This window comes from Lepidothrix coronata, unplaced genomic scaffold (genome assembly GCF_001604755.1).
Source record: "Lepidothrix coronata isolate B3197 unplaced genomic scaffold, Lepidothrix_coronata-1.0 Scaffold267, whole genome shotgun sequence".
Lineage (NCBI taxonomy): Eukaryota > Metazoa > Chordata > Aves > Passeriformes > Pipridae > Lepidothrix > Lepidothrix coronata.
The window spans coordinates 1242440-1263179 of record NW_016690447.1 but is presented as its reverse complement, the minus strand read 5'-3'; the positions used below and the strand labels follow the sequence as shown (position 1 = coordinate 1263179).

Sequence of the window (20740 nt, the reverse complement as noted above, 5' to 3'; positions counted from 1 at the left end):
CATCTCAGCCTTGGCCATATTGACCAACATAACTGGTCTACTCTGGCCTCCAATTGGGAGGTCTGGAGACACACCATCTATAACGCTGCTGCTTCCTTTGAGAACGCAGCAGGATCACCCTTGAGGAGAAAAGACAATGCAGAAAGAACCGTGCCTCGCAGAATATACCTCCTAAGGAATCTTTCTGCTGTGCCTTTTGCAATCCATTATGTCTATCTTGCATTGGCCTTATTAGCCACCAACGTGCTTGTAACAAATGTGGATGCAGCCTTCCTAAATCTTCATTCGCGAAGCCTAGCCATGAATGAATGAACAATGAGCCATTTGGGGCCAGTGTGCATTGTCCATGTTCACACAGTAGAAACTCCTGCCAAGTGCGGAGCCTCAGCTTGGCTTGAAACTTCCAGCTTTGCTGAGATATCAATGACAAGGCTGTCAGCTGGTGTGAGGAAAGGTCTGCGAGCAAGACTGTGTCTTGCCAGATGCTGATGAGCAGCATGTTCAGAACTCTGCAAGCCTGTCACCTCCCTGCAGCTCTGGGCACATCCCAGAACATAAATGTAAATACATAAATAATATAAAAATGTACCTCTATCAGCACCCAAATGTCAGCCTGGCTGCACTCTTTGTCTTGTCCAAAAATCCTGTCATCCTGCAGCCACCTCCTTGCATGCTCTGTCTGGGAGAGGTTTCATTGAGGTCACTCTTTCTGGAGTGGAATCCCCTTTACCCCCTTCAGCGTAAGTGGTGTTTGCTTTGGAGGTGAAAGCAGCCTTCCCCTGTCCTCAATCCCTTACTGCCAATGTGATGTTCCAAGTCATGTACCTCAGAGGTACACAGGTGAGCTGGTAAACTTGGATAAGGTTTTTTATCTTGTCATGTTAATTAAATATTCCAGTATTAATTAGAGTCCTAATGTTTGGAAAGTAGGACAGCAGAGAAGCACAGAAAGGGAAAAAAGGAATTTCACCAGGATGTTTGGATCTGTCTAACACCCCCCCCCACTCTGCTTATCAGATCTGTCTCAAATAACTGAATGATCCAGGTCACTGCTGCACCATCCCCTGGAGTGTAGGAGCTCAGGAGACATGGCAAAAGACTGACACTTTCTCAAGAAGTCCTCAGCAAACCATGTAAAACAATGTTCCAGCATTTCAAGGTGAAAAGTAAGGAAATAAGTTCCAAAAGGCACATCCTTTTGGGATTAGCTGCTCTGAGCCAGGATTCGAATTCTCTGGGTGTGGATGGAGCTACAGATGACAAATCTTTTGCCTGCTCCTAAAAGATGAAGGACTTCCATTTGAGCCTCTCTGGAGGAGCTTACCCACTGAGCAGGCAGCTCGTGCAGTTGGATGGTTGGCAGGATTCAAGCTGCTCTAGGAGAAGCAGCTGGGATGGACCCTTCCACAACAGTGAGTGGTTCATATGGAGAGGCAGAACTAAGCTCTTGGATCCTGACAGTTTGGGAATACTAAACCAAATTGGACAAAACTATGCAAGTCCTTACTGTGTAGGCAGACAAGTGTCCCAGCCTGCAGTCTCAGAATCACAGAATATGCTGAGTTGGAAGGGACCCTCAAGGATCTTTGAGTCCAACCCCTGGCCCTGCACAGGCCCATCCCCAAGAGTCACCCCCTGTGCCCCAGAGGATCAGCCAAACCCTCCTGGAGCTCTGGCAGCCTTGGGGCTGTGCCCACTGCCCTGGGGAGCCTGGGCAGTGCCCAACCAGCCTGTGGGGGAAGAACCTTTGGCTGAGATCCAACCTGAGCCTGCCCTGACACAGCTCCAGCCCTTCCCTGGCTGCTGTCCCTGGTTCCCCCAGAGCAGAGCTCAGTCCCTGCCCCTCCTCTGCCCCTGCCCAGGCAGGTGGAACTGCAGTGAGGTCTCCCCTCGGTCTCCTCCAGCTGAACACACCAGGTGCCCTCAGTGTCCTCACATGCCTTCAAATCAAGGCCCTTCGCCATCCTCCTTCCTTCCTTTGGACACTCTCCAATGGCTCAATCTCTTCCTTCCATTGTGTCCCCCCAAACTGCCCCAATGTTGAGGTGAGGCCGCCCCAGGGCAGAGCAGAGCGGGACAATCCCCTCCCTGATGCCCCCAGGACAGGGTTGGTCCTCCTGGATGCCAGGGCACTGCTGACTCAGGGCCGACTTTCCAGGGTCAGGAAAACAGCTGTGAATACAAGTTCCTGTGGCAGCCTCTGTGAGTACCTGTGTGATTTGGAAAGGCAGAAAATACTTCACAAATATTTCTCCCTCTAATTGTATTTTGTCCTTCTTGTTTCACAGTTTGTGATAGGGAAAGTCTTCTCTGGGTCTTGTTTGTCCCTCGGCAGGCAGCACCTGAACCTGTATCATTTGCTGCTTGTTCTCCAGTCAGAAGGGACAGTTCTGTTTTTCTGTGTCTGTGCGCGTGATGTAATAGGTAACAGTGCAAAAACTTCAAGTTAATTGCCGAGTATGGGACTTCGCTTGAGTTCATTGCACCCACTAGATGAGATTAAATTGCCTTTTTAATCAAAGAGGAACAAAGCTGAAAAAATAGAAGACTCCTTTGCATGGAGGCTTCAGTGCACTGTGCCCAGGACACATTGGCATTCTGGGCTGCAAATACATGTTACCAGCTGATGTCCGATTTTTCATCCACCAGTATCTCCCAGCCCTTCTCCTCGGGGCTGCTCTCAATCCCTTCATCATTTATACTGCTGACTGCCCTGACCCATGTGCAGGATCTTGCACTTGTCCTTGTTGAACTTTGTGAGGTTCACACTGGCCCCACAAGGTTTTTCCATGCTGGACTTCTGGCAGTGCACAGTGTCCCCATCAGTCAGCAGCAATGCTCAGTGAAGAGGATCTGGCTGCTTGTGTCCATGTGTTTCCTCTCAAGCCTGCACTTGCTTGGTGGGGGAAGAAGGCTCTGAATGTTACTGTTTAGAGGGTTTTTAGGTCTGAGGGAAAAAACCAGTCTTCTTTTCTTGCATGTCTTTCAAAAGCTTTACAGCTACTCTGGTTTGAGACAGTACCTGTAAGGCTGGCAATGTTTGAGTAGTTACTGTGACCACACTAGTGCCTCTTCAAAGTACCTGTTCCTGTTGCTTTTCTTCTCAAGAGGGGAAGAGAAAAGGAGCCTTGTCTGACTTGGAATCTCAGGAGTGACTCCTGCAGAGTGCGAGTGGAGCCAAGCCAAGTTTAAACCAACAAGTTCAACTCTTGATAAAATTATTTGATGAAAATTTCATTGCAAGTTGCAAAAGTGCCTGAGAAGCCATAAATCAGCCTGTGAAGAACTTCTACTGGCCAGAGAGAAGAGCTGGGATGGATGTGTTGACAGCACAGTGCTGATGCTGCTGTGAATTGTAGACATAGCCTTGCTCAGTTTGATCTCTTTGCTGTTGATGCACAACACCCTGTTTCTATGGACATCCTTGGCTCTGTTGCCATTACTCAATGCATCTGTCCCTCTGGCCAGTCCCTGGTCCGTAGGAAAAGTGTCCTTTGTGACACATAAGGATGTCTGGTGGTGGTGACATTCTTCTGTCTCTCTCACTAGTGCAGGTGGAGCTTGCATAAAGAGTTGGCTGCTCCCTGCAGTGTGTGGATGCCATAAACCTTCAGTGTTTGTATCACAGAGTGGTGGGTGGGCAGGTTGTGGCCTGGTCGAAGTGCTGGGCACCACTGAGCAGAGCCTGGCTCCATCCTCTGTGCAGCTTCCCCTCAGGTCCTATAAGGACCTGAGACATGGATGAGATTTCCCTAAACCTTCTCCAGGCTGAACAGTCTCGGCTGTCCTCATGGGAGAAATTCTCCTTTCACTCAGTCATCTTAGGGGCCCTTTTTTGGAGACTCTTCAGTGGGGAGCCCAACACTGGTCACAGCACACCAGGTGTGGCCTCACCACTGCCGGATCAAGGGAAAGGATCACCCCCCTCAGCCTGCTGGTGATACTTCGCCTGATGCAGCCCAGGGTGCAGTGATCCTTCTGCACAGCAAGGACACATTGTTGGCTCATGTTCAACTCAGTGTCCACCTGGACCCCTAGATCCACTCCAGTGACATCTCTGGAAACTTAGGGCTCTGCACTGAGATGCTGAAGCATCCCCACTGCTGGTGAAGCAGCTTTTGTGTCTGTTCTGGGCAGGGATATTTTGAATTAAATGCACAGGATGTTTCCTGGACACTTTTTGGAATGCTACAAGTTGTGCATTAGCATCTGGTGATTTCGTACCCAATAAGGGCTAAAATACATTCTTTGGAAGAATAGCTCTAGCAGGAAGAGAAAATAAAATTAAAATGCTTCTTCTGTCATTTTATAATTGGAAATCACCCTGACCTAAGAGCAAAAATTAAAGAGAAACGTTGATTAGGACGGGTTTGTTCTCATAGTTCACAATGGAGCAGGACTTGCCCACGGACATCAGCACTTCCTGGTATTGGGTCAGGAAGGGGGCTGGGTGCCCAGTGCCCTACCATCCCTGCCAGCCTGCCTTTTTCTTCCCATAAAAATTCACCAGTTTGCCAACAGGTAAGACTTTCCAAGTCCCGGGAAGAGTTAACCTGTAGAGTTTTGAATCTTGCCACCAGCCTTAATAGAGCTGCATAATGGAAAAGATCTGTTATCTTTTTCCATTGATCTTGCTGACATGAATTCATGTTGGTCAGGTAGGTTTTTATATTACCAGATCAATAAATGCCCACATCCAGGATTTCTGTATGGCACATACCTTAGGAGACAAGTAAACCAGATCTTTCCTTTGGTGCCTTTGATCATATACAAGGGTTTTATGCTTAAAAATCAACACTGCATAGCAATTTGTTGTACTTGTATGAGGTTTCAGTACCACACTCATCCCAACCCCACAGATGCACAGAGTACACATGGAGCTTTTTTTACAATACTGGCTCTGCTCAGGCTGCCTGCTGCTCCACTTGGTTTGTTTTGCTGTCCAAACACCAGCTGTTGTAACCTGGGCAACTGAAGCCACTCACAATATTGGTGCAGTTGGACACAAATACGAGGCTGCAGGTGGTCGGTGTTGTTTTGGCACTACAACCAGTCCAGTCTCCACAGTCTCAGTACAATAACCTGGGAATACAGCCCCATCCCATTTTTTATATAAAGCTGGTCAAAACAGAAGCAGTGTAGAGCCTGTTCATGTCTGCTCTCCCTGCAGAGGGTTTGTAAGGCTCTGTTGGGCTTCCAGTCTTGCTTGATTTGTGCCCATCACTAGCACTGGAGTTCTGGAGTTGCTTGCTCTGAGCCACTCTCCATCATATGGAAGTGCCTCAGCTGCACTTTGCCTTTGCTGTTGGTGCTGAAAAGAGAAATTTTCTACATGTGTTGCCCCATTTCCCTTCTGCAGTTTCACTTGAACGGTTCCTTAGCCGAATTCATCCCCAGCTGATCTTTTGGTGTCCAGCAGCCCGAGTTCACCTTTCTCCAGGTGTTCTGAAGTGCTGGTCCTGCCCTTTTCCTGCTGCACTGCTCTTGCCTCTTTCACTGTGATGTCTCTGCTTCCATGTCTGGCACAGCACCTATTCTATGAGTCCCTTTTGCTTTCTTTTGGGTGAAATGAGTGTTTTCTGGGCTCAGGCTTGTAGCAGCCATTTCCCTTGGGTGGGTGACATCAGCTCCTGCTCTGCCTTGTGCTAATTTGAAAGGCCTGGTGCCAAAAGAGCTGTGTAAAATGGAGCTGCCTAGGGCTCTATACCCACAGTCTTCTTCTCCAGCCAGCCCACCAGCAGCTCAGCCCTTCCTAGGAAAGCAGATGCCCTCTTCTCAGAAGGGAGAGGCTGTCCTTTGGAGTCAGCATCCCTCCTTTGGCAGGAGACAGTGGGGGATTTGCTGTCACTGAAGCAGCAGCACCTGTAATGTTGGTGGCACGTGGACCTTCCTGGCAGTTTGCTGTTTGTGTAGCTGAGAAGAGCCTTGCTCATGTGGGAGCAGCCCAAGGCCAAGCTGAGAGGCAGCACTGCCTCTGCCCGTACCAGCATGTGGTGGTTGGCAGCACCTTTGCTGGCCTCTTCTGTTCCCTCAACCTAAATCTTTGGGCTGGAGGCAACTTGGTCATGCAGTTCCTTACTTGTGTTTCACAGGAGGTCATTCCAAGTGGCAGAAAAGCTCTTTTTGGCCTTAAAACCTCTACAGCTCTACAAGCTTTTCCACCAGATATATTTAATTGGAGAATTGCTCCTGACGCTCCTGAGATGGAGAGATTGAGAAGTGGTTTGGGTGTGTAGGATGGAGCAGGGGCCCTTGCCATTCCTTCAGCATGCCCATATCCTAGGGGTTTTTCCTAATTTTATTTCCATGTATTAACATAGAGTTGAGTTGGTTTGTGTTTGCTTTGGTCAGGAAAAATCTGCCTTCTGTAGGATAATAACTTGGAGAATTTGTCCTCTATTTGTTACTTCTTGTATCACAGGAGTGTGCAGAACATTATCCTGTGCCTGGGGCTGCACCTCAGCCCTAGGCAGCACTGCCTGCACAAGCCTGCTGCTCCTCACAGAGGGCTTGGGGGTGGTGTTTAGCCAGGATGAGACACCCAGACTGTTCTGCATGTAGCTTTTGACAGCTGATGCAGTTTGGGCACTCACTGTGGTACAGTCTGTAGGAGATAGGTGTGAGGATGTCATTTCTGGTGAGGGCAGGTCTGAGTCTAATGGTTTAGTATTTCTGCAATAAAGAGTTGCCTCAAGTGCATGAGAGTCTACAGAAATAGCTCATGGAAAGCCTCCTGTCCTCCTCAATGGGGCTAAAATGTTCCAAAAAATGGAAATAACTCGGATCAGTGCATGGCTAAGCTCTCTCTCAGTCTACCATAGGGCAGACACACACTAAAGTATGCTGTGGGGATCCATTTGTCATGCCCAGCAAATCATTGTGAGCAGTTCAATTTACAGATCTCAGGAGAGTTTGATGAAAGAACACGTTATTCTCCTGTGGCAGTTCAGCTTGGTTTGGTTGAACACATATTCTGGTATATTTTACAATTTTCTGCACTTTAATTGTTTAGCTGTAAGATGCAAATCCACAATCTCCCCCCACTCTTAGGTTTATTTTCATTTTCTCTTGTTTAGATGGTATCTCTTGAATGTTGTGTGAAATGTATTCTGTCCTCTGCAGGACAGCCATAAACTGAAGGGATTTTGTTTTAGTCTTACTGTGCCTGCTGGTGTTTCCCTGTGCCTGCAGCCTTCTGGAGAGCCAAATAGTGTGCGAGATTCATTCAGGTTTAGGCATCTAAACTGTAATGTCAGGTGTGAGGTGGACCTCTGCTGTGGATGGAGCAAGTCTTTCTTTGCTAAAATGAATCAAGCTGAATTCCATCCTTCCTGTCAAATGCAGAGATGCAGTGTGTTTCATTGGATTCAAGGGATCTCCGTATGCTCTCTGGATTTGTATTTCTCATTTTTGTCTTGGCAGTAACACAGATTCTTTTCTCTTTCTTTCCAGGGTGACTGTTGGATCTGTATGGAGCTCATGTCTACCTCGTTTGATAAGTTTTACAAATATGTATATAGTGTATTAGATGATGTTATTCCAGAAGAAATCCTAGGCAAAATCACTTTAGCTGTGAGTATTTTGTTAAACCTTTTTGTTGAAGCTAATGTGAAGAGTTCAGATCTGTCACTCCATGTGAAGATCTGGTTGGTTTGTGCAGCAGAACTGCTGCTGCTTTTTGCACCATGCTGTGAATGGTCCTTGAGGGTGCTTGTAACTTTTCCACAGCATACTGCATGGTGGAAAAGCAGGTTCTGGGGTCAGTAATGAGTTCATAAAGAGACCTCAGGACCAGCTTCCTGCTCTGTCTGCTTGAATGTCAGCACCAGCAGCACAGACACCACCCTCCCTGTGCAGGGATTGCTTCGTGTGCACAGGGGAAAGCACTGCTGGAAGCTGTCTCATCCCAAGGAAGGTGCCTAAAAAAAGATGAGCTGTCTCCCTTTTCCTCGTTTGTACAGGGAACAAGGAGTTGGGCATTTTTACCCAGGACAGGTGAACCCCACTAGGCTCTGGTCTCAGTGGGTTTCCCACCTTCACACTCGAGGCACTGGGGAGAGGTTGGTGCCTCTGTGTGGGGGCTGAGGTGTGAAGGGAGAGGAATCCCATCCAGGGTATCCAGGTACAGCCTTACTACACAGAGCCCCCTTTCTTCCTTTAAGAATCCCTGTAAAATACCCCTTGGCTGTGCCAAAATGAACTCTTGGTTGGCTGAACACAAGGGCAAGGTCTGGCCCTGCAAAATAAATGTGTGGTTTGGGTCTGTGGTTTTTGGAGGGTATCCTGAAGGGTGTCCTGCTGTTGCCTGTAAAAATCTGTCAGGTCCACCAGGTTTCTGCAGGGGATGCTGGCCCCTCCAGTCCAGAGAAGACTCTGGCAGCCTCATGCAAAGACTCCCAAAAGCACAGGAGACTCTTCAGCGAGTGGAGAACCTGACTGATGTTTTCAAGTCCTGGCCCAGTAAAAAGTCAAGAAATGGGAACAGTTGTTACCTACTGAAAAAATACAGCATAGAGCTTGAAATAAGTTACTGCTCAGGATAATTAATATCAGAGATTGTTTTGACTTCACCCCTTGTTCCCCTCTCCCAGAGTGGGATCTTTCCAGGTCACGGGGGATGTGTGTTCACTTAAGCACATCCTCTCTCTTATATCACTATCTCTTTGCAGGAGAAGTTCAGAGAAAAATACTTTTATTACATGGCATATTACAGGAGTGATATCTCAACATACGGAATGTTTTTTTCCTCTGTTCTCGGAGCTCCAAAAATTTAATAATCCCAAGGTTCTTAGGACATCTGCTAATTTTTCGTCCGTTTTTCTTTCTTAGACTGTGAAAGCACTAAACCACTTAAAAGAAAACTTGAAAATCATTCACAGAGGTGAGTTCACATCTTTTCTTCTTGTCTATGAAAATAATTGCAAGAATTGTAAACAGCTTTTGCTTCAGTCAAAGTGTGAATAGCACAGGCACTGCCACAAGTCTGTGCAGCTTTTGCACAGGTGTCTCCAGTGCCTGTTCTGTTGCCCCTTCAGCCTTTGCTTTTTCCATATAAGTGTGATTTCAGGGTGGTTGGGCATGGGCATCTGCCTCTACCCCCAGGCACGGGGCATCTCTGGGACTGCCTCCATCTCCTTGTGCTCCTGCTCAGGATCCTCAGCGAGCACATCCAGCGCCAAGGGGTACGGGCCTCAACCCTCTGCAGCTGCTGCTCCTGAAATTGAAACCTCCAGCTGTGACTTACTGCTTTAAATTTCTTTCCCCTGCAGACATCAAACCTTCCAATATTCTTCTGGACAGAAATGGGAATATTAAACTCTGTGACTTTGGCATTAGTGGACAGCTCGTGGACTCCATTGCCAAAACGCGGGATGCGGGGTGCCGGCCGTACATGGCGGTGAGTGGGATCAGCTGCTGTATCTGTGGGATCTGCAGGACCTCACCCCCTCCTGAGGCCTGGCTCAGCATGGCCCTGCCTGTCATCAGCCTGTTTTCCATGGGATTACCCCTTTCCCAGATGGAACCGAGCTCCGGATGGGGCGCTGCTGCTGGCAGTGTCAGCAGAGGTGTCCAGGCTGTGGCAAAGTGACCACATTCCCATTTTTTGCTGGGTTCCTCTGCTGCTGCCAGGGCTGTGGTGCTGGAGTGGAGAGGAGCTCTGTGCCTTCCAGCAGCTCCAAAAAAACCCCAGCACTCAGGGGGAGCAGTGACATTGGAGTGCAGGTTTGTCTTGGTCTGCAAGAAATCCATTTACTCTGGTAAGATTATGTCACCGGAGTTATTGCAGAGCAGAATTACAGTGATTATTGCAAACCTCTTTAATTCCAAAGTGTGCCAGAACTTAATTCCAGAGGAATGTGATTCTGGAGAGCGGCAGGAGTAGAGCAGCTGTGTGGAAATTGCTGGGGCTGAGTCGTGGCTCCTGAGAGTCTGTCCTGCTTGTTTGCTGCCCTCCCCTCCCAGGGAGAAAAGCTGTGGTGGTGAATTTGGAAGCTCTCTGAGGCTTTTAAACACTTCTTCTGTGCTTCAGGCTGCTTTGAAAATGCATCTCTGCTCTCATGTGAGCTGAGGGTACCTTGTTCAGGGAGCTATGTGCCTGCTGCTGTCAATGTAACTTTGATTTCAGTGCCCGTATTTAACTTTTGTTACTTATTTATTTATGCTTTATTCTGTATGCTGAAAAATACTGTCTTACAAACTCTCTTGATCGACCACCAAGGAGAAAAAAAGGAAAATCTCTCTCTTTTAAGGTACAGTGCCCATCTGGCCCAGGTCACAGCTGATGTCCAAGGCAAACCTGTCTGCCCTGACTGATCTGTGTAAGTGCAGAGTCTGGATTGCAGAGCATTTGACCTTTTTCTCTCACTGCCCTTCTAGCAGAGGTAGAAACTCATTGAGCTGAACAGGATAGTACAGGTGAGATCTGTTCTTGGAGATTGATGCTATGGTGCAGCAAAGTCTGCGCAAGCACCAGACCCACAAAATGTGGTGGAAGAGGGCAGTTTGTTAAATAAAGACCTTGTGAGGCTGGAGAGGGGTCAGAGCCATGTCTCTGCTCTCAACACTCTTGACGAGTGTGTGGAACTCCTTGCAGGGAAGAGGCTGGGTTGGAGCTGCCCAGTTTGGTGTGTTGGTGAGGTGTGGGATGCTGAGGGCAGCAGCAAAGAGGGGTGGCCAGGAGGGGTAGGAGCCAGAGCAGACCCGAGGCTGCTTTTGCATCCCAGACTGCAGGCACTTGGACAGCATGGCTTTGTGGGGTTTGGGCTGTCACTGCCTTGCCCCTACACTCTTGAGGTGTGTGTCATATCTGCAGATAGAGCTCTTGAAAAATTGCTGTCACCTTTTCCCCTCCCGAGTTCAGTGAGTGATAATTTCAGGAATTGATGTTCCCCCCTTTTCTTAGAGCCACGGGTAGGTGGTTGGCTCTGCTCCGGCAGTTGGTGTAGTTATACCATGACAGTTCCTGGTGTGTCTGTGTGCTTCCTTTCCCTTGGGCTGTGAGTGGGTGAGTGCTTCTATAGCCCCTTGGTTTTCCTTTCTGCCGTCTGTCTGTCCATATGCACTCTGCTCTTTGTGCAGCTCCATCGCCAGCTCCAGACTTGAGTGGACTTTTAAATGAGCAAAAGTGTTCCAGTTCAGTTTGTGTTTTTCAGACCTTGGCATGGAACAGGGTTTGTGGGACAGCCAGCAGCTGGCAAGCAGTGTGGGAGATGACTGGCCTCTTCCCTGCTGCTCTCTGGCCTCAGTGACTCCTTTCCAACTACATGAGCATTTCCATGTACTGGGAAGCCTGGGAAACAGGGAGATGTCCCCAGTGTGCAGGCACATTTGCCAGCTCTTTCTCCAAGCCAGGAGAGGCTGATGTCTGTAGGAATGCTGTGATCAAAGCTGGATATACCTGGGAAGGAGTCAAGCCACCACATTTCTCTCAAAAGGAAAATAGTATTTTTTTTAGTGTAAAATAGGCCAAGAGCAGTAGCTGTGTTCAGCCGGGGAGGCTCTGTTAAGGGCTGCTGGATGCTTCTTCCTGATGAGAGTGTCTTGTTTTGCAACCCTATAACACTTGCAGTAATTCCTGCAGCACGAGCACTTGCCCCTTGAAAGAACCTGTAACACCTTGTTCACTGGGGCTGGTCCCCAGAGAGTGCTGGTAACAATAACACTGGATTTTGGCCAGTCTGGCTGTGAGCAGCCTGAGGAGGCAGCAGGAGCCATGTCCAGCTGCCAAATAAGTGCCATGGGTTTGAACCAAAAGTGTTGGAGCTGTTCCCAGTGAGCAGCATCTTGGCCTTGGAGCTGCAGTGCTGGGGAGGTTGTTTTGTTTTTGGCTTTCAGTTCCTCTGCAATTGTTACGGTAAGCAAAGGCCCGTTGGTACCTTATGTTTTCTGACACAAAGGCAGGATTGAGTCCCCAGGCAGCCTGTGGCCCCTGGGGCAGCCTCTGGGCCATTCTGAGCCCTCTTCACCCAGATTTGCCCCATGCTGGTGCCAGCGCTGGGGTTTTGCTCCAGGTGAGGTTGGGGTGAGGTTGCTCATGGCCAGCCCTGTGTCCTCCCTGTGTGCTGCTCCCTGTGATCCCTGCCTTGCCTCTGGCTGTGTGGGTGCTGCTGACGGGAGTGGGCTCTGTGTGCCACACTGACACTGGTGGCCTTTGTGACATTACTGCTTTTTGCCTTCCGAACACTCCAGTGAACTCAGTGTCTGTATCAGAGAGGAGAGGGGGGAGACTGGAAGTGCTTGGTTTAAGCAGGGGTGGACCCAGCCAGCATGAGGACCGATGTCCTGCCCTGCCCCACTCCTTTGGGACCTCCAGGGGCAGAGTTTGATGGTGTCACCAGTGTCCTTGGTCACTCAGGTCCTTTTCCCAGGTCACCTGGGTGCCCTGTGCTTTCCCCCCTTCCCAGGGGCTGCCCACTGTGCTCTCCGTGAGGGGGTGGGCAAGGGGATGTGCAGTGCACAGATACAGAGCAGCCCTCTTGGTGCCAGGGCATTACCCATGTCCCAGTGAACACAGTCTGTGTCTCCCTGCCTGTGCAGGAGCAGGGGCCTGTGCACAGCCCTGTCTGTGCTCAGGATGTTTTCCTGCTCCTCACTCTCCTCTGGAGAAGGTAGGCAGTCACTGCTGGCATTGGTGTCAAGGCCCTGTGTTTGGGTGGCTTGGGCAGGGATCAGACTGTGCACAGAAAAAAAAATTACCCAAGGAAGGTGACAGTGACAGCTCTGTCCCCTCTCGCCCTGTGCTCATGGAGGGGAAGGCTGTAGGGATGCAGGAGTTCTCTGTATCCTTTTCCCAACTGGAGCCACAGCCAGAACCTGTTTCAGCTTTGCGTTCCTGACCCAATGCCCAGGTTTCATCGGGCTCAGTCAGTCATTTTTCTGCACAGGCAGGCTGTGGGTTTGAATTCATGCAACTGAAATCCTCTTGGATGTTCCTAAATATTACTGTATGTTGGACATTTTTTTCCTCTTTCCTCTGAAACTTGGAACCCAGCCATAATTTTTTATGACTGAGAAAACAGACCTGGGAGGAGACTGGGGGACATGTGGCCCCACCCCTCTGCGAGCAGGGCGGGCTGGATCCAGGCTTTCCTGCCTGTGGCATAGGGAATGCTGGGGAGATGCCTGAGCTGTGAGCGCAGCTGTCCCCACTGCTGTCACCATGTGCTGCCGCTGTCACCCGCGTGCCTTCAGCTCAGAATGTGACCTCTGCTCACTCATCCACTGGCAGAAATCTGGTTTGCTCTCTGTGAGACTTCTCCTTTCCAGATGTGGCCCCTGCCATCACATGGTGCAGAGCCCATGCTGAGCAGCCCTGCTGCAGTGCTGAGCTTGGGTCTGTGCCTCGGCATTTCACACTCATCCCGCCGGGTACACGGCAGGATGGGATTTCCCTCCTTGCCTGTTTGGATGCTTGGCTGCACAGGCAGTTTGTATCGACCTGGGGAAGCCTGACAGTAGCCACCTGTGTAAGCTGACTGCTTGCCCAGCAGTACTGTGGGCAGGACATGAGGTTTGTGGAGAAGAGTGCTAAAAGTGGGGGAAAAAAACACGTTTTGGCCACTAGGATTTAAGTGGGAATTGCCTGAAAGTCAGATCTGGGAGATAGTTGCCCTCGGGAGGCATGGGATGTTCAGCTGGAAGCAGCTCCTGGGTGCTGCAGGTTTGCTCTGCCTGGGTGGCTGTGCTGGGGTGGCCCAGGGTGGCCCCACAGCCCTGATCAGCTCCCAGAAGGCTGGTTGGAGGCCACAGGCAGCAGAACGGGACCGTCAGGGCAGCAGAGATACCAAGAGGAATGGGCAAGGAACCTTAGGGCAGGGTCAGGTATGGGGAGAGGGAGTGAAGGGCTGTGCAGGTCCCGGGTGTGCAGGTGTGTGTGCAGGTCCTCCCACCCTCCTGGAGCCCATTTGGCCCTCAGCAGTGGAGCAGGCAGGACACAGGGCCATGGCAGGAGCAGGGCACAGCACCTGCTTTGGGACTAGGGACTCCAGTGTTCATGGAATGCAAAAGCTCCTGTTTACCATAATATGGGAAGGATTGGAGTCAGGACTGGATCTGGGGGTGAGGGTTGTGCTTTTCAGGATCAGCCTTTCACAGGTGATGAGGCCAGAAAGAGAGGCATTGGAATGCAGCAGGGGAAGTCTCCTGATCCTGCACCCAGACTGGTTGAACAGAAGAGATCTTTAAGAAACCAGATTATGAGGCTCACACTGTGATGACTGCAGCCTGGCCTTGCCACATGCTGACTCACCTTTGCTGATGGCCATCTGCATGTTACATTTGATTTCTGGTTAGGATGCGTGTGACTTCATCTGTAGACACCTTCTTGGTTCCCTTTCTCTGCTGCATCACAGAATCCTCTAGGATGAGAAGTAGTTCCTTTGCTGTGCTTCCTTCTGGACTCCTTTCAGTGTGTGTTTGGAGCTGGCCTGTTGGTTAGGATTTATGGCTGTGGAAAAATAACTGGGCAGTTCAGTGTTTGGTTCAGTAACGACTTCAAGGACCTGCAGAGCATCCCTACCAAAACTCTGGGCCCTTGGTGAGGTTCTGTGAGAAAGTTCCTTGATGGGCCTGAAACACCTGACAGCCCTTTAACACAGCCCTTGGCAGCAGCAGTGGGGATGGCGTTGATGTGTCAAGCCCTGGGGTGCTGGACGTTGGCCTTCCAAAATAATGCCAGACAGTGAAGATCTCCAAAGTCTTGCATTAAAGGTGCCTCTTCAGCTTCTGGAGAATTTGCCACCATGAGGTTGTCCTGGTCATAAATTTTGCTCCTAATACTATTTAGTACGAGTAAGTCCTGTATTAGTGGCTGGCTGTGGGCTCTGGTTTCTGCTCTGTTTGCAGAGTTAAGGAGCCCTGTCTTTGCCACACCCCTTTCCCCAGCAGGTACTTTCTGACTGATGCAGTCACCTCTTGTGCTTTTCTTTGAGGAGATTAGGGACTGAGCATCTTATTTCCCTTAAGGCAGATTGGCCTGTGTTTTATGGCTGGGCTATAACCCCCTCATATTTTCAACATCCTTTTACAAATGTAGACCCTGAAACTGTGCAAACTCCGTGTTTGTCTCACCTGTGGTGTCTGTAACAAGAGCAGCAGCTCCCAGAGCATCGCCCCAGCCACACACCCGAAGTCTTGATGCTCCTTCAGGATTTCCTGCACTCCTGTTCTGCCCTAGGGGCCTCTGTCACCCCAGAGTGCTGCCTTTTCTGCCTACTCCAGTGAGTCAGCAGCCAGCCAGAGCCCAGCTTACTGAACACTCCAGTCACACATAAGGGCTCTCTTTCCAGGAGCCCTTATGTACCATGCTAGCAATAGTTTTTGTAATAGGCAGAATTTAGCAACACTAATTTTATATTTTCATGGATATTATTAGCAGTAGGCTAAGGAAGGCCACCTTTGAGGTCCCACTATAAATCTTTCCCACTCAACACATAACAGTGGCACTCTGAACTCTTATTAGTGAAGCATTTACTGATGCAAATTATTGATGCTTAAGTTAGTCGGGGTCCAGACCATGCCCTGCACCAGTCCAGCTTTATTACAGGCACATTTACCTTTACTAACAAGACAAATAAGGTCATTGCACAGTTTCAGGGTCTACATTTGTAAAAACACAACGGGACCTATTTACCTTCAATAATGTTCCAACCTTTCTGTGCCTAGTAAGTGTCCCCTGTCCACCAGTCCATCACTTTGCTGTTGTTGAGATCGACGAATTCAGGCAGGGTTAGGAAAGCCAGCTGGGAGGGGATGGTGATCCCATGCGAACTGGCATCTCCACCTGGAAAATGCTGCTGGAGAAGCTTTTCAATGAAACATTCTCTCACAGTAAATATGTAAAGGAAATGGGAGGGGAGGAAAGGCCATTCTCTAGAAATATGATCTCTGCTGATAATCTCTGGTCAGTCACAAGCTTTGTGGCTGGCCTGGGTGAGGGAGAGGGACAGGAACTCAGAGAACAGAGGGGATTTTGGAAGGAACATCTGAATTCAGCATCCAAGGAGGGACGAATGCTTTGGCTGAAGTATTTTTTGACAATACTACTCTGCTCTCCTGTAGGTGCAGAAGTGATGCACACAGAGCTCAGGTCACTGCTGCTGTCTTGGTGAGGGGGACTCAGGAGCTGGGGGCAGTGGCAGATCCAGCCAGCAGAGGCAGAAGAACTTGTGTTCTCTACTGCCCTGGCAGCTCTTCCCTCATCACACCATGTGTCCTTTGTTCTACTGTGTCACTCCCTGGCCAAGGAGCTGGGTCTCCTCCTGTGACCAGGGCAGGCTGTGGCACAGGATCCTGTGTGACCCCCGGAGCAACTGGCACTGCCATACAGAGAGAGAACACAGTGTCATAGGTTTGTCCTTGGTCACCTGGTGCTGGAGAGGGGAGTATGACCTTAGAAAAGATTTTTACCCAGCACAGTGACTGTGATGCCTCAGTTGCTCCTGTGAATGACTCACATCTCTGCTCTTAGGCACTGAGGTCACCCGTGAGGTCCTCCGTGCCCAGGAGGGGATCTCAAAGCTTATTAGGCTCCACATGAAATTACCTCACCTCTAGCAGCCAGCAGAAGATTTTGATGTCACCAATTGGGGCTGTTCAGCTTGGAAAAAAGCAGGTTGTGTGGAGACCTCATGTTATGACCCACCCCAGAAGGGGAGGGTAACCCAGGTTCTTGTTAATAAATCCCTTGGTGTGGATAAGAGTGAATGATCAGTGTTTGTAAATATATATATGTAGGATTTATTTTAGAATGGTTTTGTTTCAAAGGAAAACAGGTATGCAGCTGTTTTGGTTGTTATCATCTATAGTAATACAGCAATATTAAATCATAAAAATAACACTTAAGGAAATGTGTAAGGAAAGGAAGAGTAAGGATAAACAGGGAAAGATATATATAGTAATCACCTGCTGGATCCAGCAGTGAAACTTGGTAGTTGCAGCTTCCATGTCTGCTGGTTGAAGTGGTGGTCTTGCTCTGTTGGGGGTGGAGGAAGCATTGCCCCCCCCCCAAACTCTAAGATTTCATGAGTAATTATACACTACAGGCTCAGGTGGGAATGCCTTGTACCTCCCCTGGGTTGGGGAGTTTTACAGTGGATGGTGTCATGGGACATGTCAGGAGTCTCTGACACCTTCTAAGACCTTACAGCTGCGTGTTAAATTAGCATCAATTATGGTCCATCATGGTCTAAAATCTGAGATGAATAGCCCAGGTTAAGTGTGAAATGTCTTCAGTGCTCCCTGAGGGGTTTTCACAGCAGAGTCATCATGTAAGGGAAGACATTGGCATGGTAAGAAGGATTATCCCACCTTGCAGAATTTGCTTTTTATCAACCTCTTCCCTTATCTGGAAATCCAGTTTGTAGCTTCAGGTGTGCACACCCTTCTGCACCCAGGACAGTTGGGCAATGGCACCCACTTATCTCATCTGAAGGTCTTTTCACAGTAGGCACATTCAGAGAGGGGTGGGCTTTGCCCGATGAGCAGCTGTTTCTTTGCAGTTTGACAAAAGTCTTTTGGTGATCATTAACCATTTCAATCTCTGACACCTCAGAGCACCTTCTGGGATCTGAAGGGGCCTACAAGGAAGCTGGAGGGGGCCTGTTCACTGGAGTGACAGGGCAAGAGGGAGTGGCTTCAAACTGACAGAGAGCAAGTTTGGATTAGATATTAGGAAGAAATTCTTCCCTGTGAGGGTGAGAGGCCCTGGCACAGGTTACCCAGAGAAGCTGTGGCTGCCCCATCCCTGGGAGTGTCCAAGGCCAGGTTGGACAGGACTTGGAGAACCTGGTCTAGTGGAAGATGTCCCTGCCCATGGCAGAGGTTTGGAACAAGCTGATCTTTAAGGTCTCTTCCAACCAAAACCGTTCTGTGATCTTCTGGGAGATGGAGGGCTGGTGTGAGCATCTCCTGGCCAGGTGAGCACTCAGGCTCTTATTCCGCCTTACAGAGTCTGAACTGCCAGCCCAGCCCAGCAGGGCAGTCAGGGAGGGGGCTCACAGGAGTAAAAACATTTTGAGGTCTTAGTGAGCAGGTGAGGGGAGATGTGGGGGGACAGCCCTGAAGGAAGAACAACTTGCTTTTTGCTGTACGAATATTCTCGAGAAATACAGCAATGTGAAAAGTGAGTGACAATGTTCTCCTTACTGAACAGAAGAACTTCCCAAACCAGTTATTGATGGTCCAAAGGATGGTTCCCATTGCTGCTGCAGCACCCTGGACTTCATTTTACACGTGTTTCAGTGTGAGAAGTTAGTCTTCGTGGCAGGCTGGCAGCTTCCATTTCACATCTCTCTGTTCCTGGGTTGGAGCAGAGGGAGAGTTTGTATCATGTAGAATTTTTCTGCTTTTTGTATTGCAAAAATACAGCACTTTCTGGTCATTCTTTGCTCCTGGTAACCTTTTACTTCCTTTTAGTTTAGGGATGCATTGACCTAAGTAGAAAAGAAGTTTGTTGTGTACTTTTTATTGCTGTGGAGGTAGTTTTGAATTTGTGGTGCATGTGGGATAAAATTCCCTGATTACATAACCAGTGAAAACCCAGATCTGAGCTTCAAGAATTGGGTTTTCTAAGAAATGCAACTTTACTCTTTAGCTACATGAAGCAGCTCAGGAGTACAGGGAGTCCTGTGTGCATCTGTCCTTGTGTCTCAGCCCAAGCTGCAGGTGTTTGTGTAGCTGGGTCTTGGAGAAGAGGGAGGATAACCTGAACCACGTGTGTTTGCTTACCTGGGGTTTGGAGGGCAGTGAGGATCTGTGCTGCTCACTGCTCATTTTTCGGTCAAAATGCTGGTGCCCAGGTGAACACTGAACCAGAGAGAAGTCCCATGGCAGCCTGTACCCTTCTCTGATGCATCCATACTCTGCCCCTTCACCCCATCAGCACAGTCCAGAGGTGGGTCTTCACCTCAGCTATTTCCTTTCCTGCAGGACACCTGGCCTGAGCCAGGCTTTGTGTGCAGCCCTCACTCCAGGTCCCCAGAGTTCACATGGTGACTCTTCCTTAGTTGGTGTTAGTTGCTCCCATGTCATCTACTTCCTGCTTCCCATTTAGATGGGATTTACTTTGGTCTATCCTCCTTTCCCTCTAACTGTGCCACCATGGTCTAGGGCCACGTCCCCAGTGCTCTGCTCAGTGGAAGTAGAAGGCTGCCCCTCATTGGTGCCTGAGACAACCAGCTCTGTCTCACCAGTGCCACCCATCCCACCAGTCCCTTTGAGCAGTTGGGCCCTGCCCAGAATGGTTGTTTTCTGTGCAGTCCCCTCCTTCACTGTGCTATGTGGAGAGTGAGTCCTTCGTCTGCAGCTTGGAACTGCTCTACTGTGGATCTGTGCTGTGGATCTGTGGTGTGGGGGGTCCCAGCACTGGCAGGGCCAGCCTCCCCATAATGTGGTGTGGCCCTGTGCTGGCTGGTCCCTGGTGGCAGCCTCTAGACATGGTGATGTGTCCCCAGCCGCGCTCAGGGCAGGGCCACCCGCCGCCATTCCCACACACCAGTGTCTGTCACATGGGGTATGGTCCTTGGTCACAGGGAGGTCCTTGTTTTCCTACAAGGTGACTCTGATTTGCTTGGTGGCAAGGTACCTGCCAGCTGTGGAATCCATCTTCTGTTGACAAAATGCTTATGGGCAGTGGCCATGAGCCCAGAGAGGTGCTTCACATGGTGGGGACAGTGGTTCATAGTGTCCTGCAGCACAGGGAGCATTGACAGAACCATAGAACCCATAGGTTTGGATTTCAGAGATTACCTGGTCCAGCCCTGCTACTCACTAGACCAGACTGCTCCAAGCCTGATCTGACCTGGCCTTGAACAATTCCAGGGATGAGGCAGCCACAGCTTGTCTGGGCAACCTGTGCCAGAGTCTCAATACCTTCATTGTAAGTAATTTCTTCCTTAAATCTAATCTGAATCTACTCTCCTTCAGTGTAAAACCATCACCCTTGTCCTGTCACTCCAGGCCCTGGTAACAAGTCTTTTTGTCTTTCTTATAAGCCCCCTTTATATATTGAAAGGCCAGAGTAAGGTCTCCCCAGAGCCTTCTGTCCTCTAGGCTGAACACCCTCAGCTCTCTCAGCGTGTTCCATAGCACAGGGGCTCCAGCCCTTGGATCATTTTTTGTCCTTCTCTGGACTCACTCCAGCAGCTCCATGTCCCTCCTGTGCTGGGGACTCCAGGGCTAGAGGCAGCTCTGCAGGTGGGGTCTCACATGAGGGGGCAGAGCAAGAAGGAGTGGGACAATCCCCTGCCTTGGCCAGCTGGCCACACTGTTGTGCCTGAGGGACAGGGAAGGGATAGCTCCGTGTGTCTCACACCCACTGTTGCTGCTGGAGCCAGGAAGGCAGGAGGAGCCCCTGGTGCCTGGCAGGAGGGATTGGAGGTGAGAGCTCTGCTCCGAGGGAAGCCAGGGTGTTACAGGGCTGCAGGCACAGCAGAGCAGTTCTGGGAGAGCCCTTGGGCTGGTGGAGCCTGGCTGTTCTGGGCCCTGAATTCCAGGAATGCTGGAGGGGCTGTGTGGGGTCATAGGCAAAGAAGGCTGCTGGGGGTTGCAGGTCCATCACACTGCCTGTGGCATTGAAACAGAGCGTGGTGGCCACAGCATCACTTGTGATGACAGTCCCTGGAAGCTGCTTTTCAGCCTGTGACGGGGACAGGGAAGTGCCTGCCAGGCCACGTCCAGTGCCGGTCAATTATTGATGCCATGTTCTTCTATCCAGCTCCCTACTGCTGGCATCTTCTGTTTG

The 20740-nt window shown here is 49.8% G+C and overlaps 1 protein-coding gene across 2 annotated transcripts in view; it reads left to right on the top strand.

The window, feature by feature from the left end:
• MAP2K4 (mitogen-activated protein kinase kinase 4) overlaps positions 1-20740 on the top strand; it is a 61118-nt gene that overhangs the window by 32154 nt on the left and 8224 nt on the right. For both annotated transcript variants that reach the window (XM_017835972.1, XM_017835971.1), the window contains 3 exons: positions 7453-7572; positions 8830-8881; positions 9270-9397. In XM_017835972.1, the coding sequence (XP_017691461.1) occupies positions 7453-7572; positions 8830-8881; positions 9270-9397 (300 nt within the window). The remainder of the gene's footprint in view (positions 1-7452; positions 7573-8829; positions 8882-9269; positions 9398-20740) is intronic.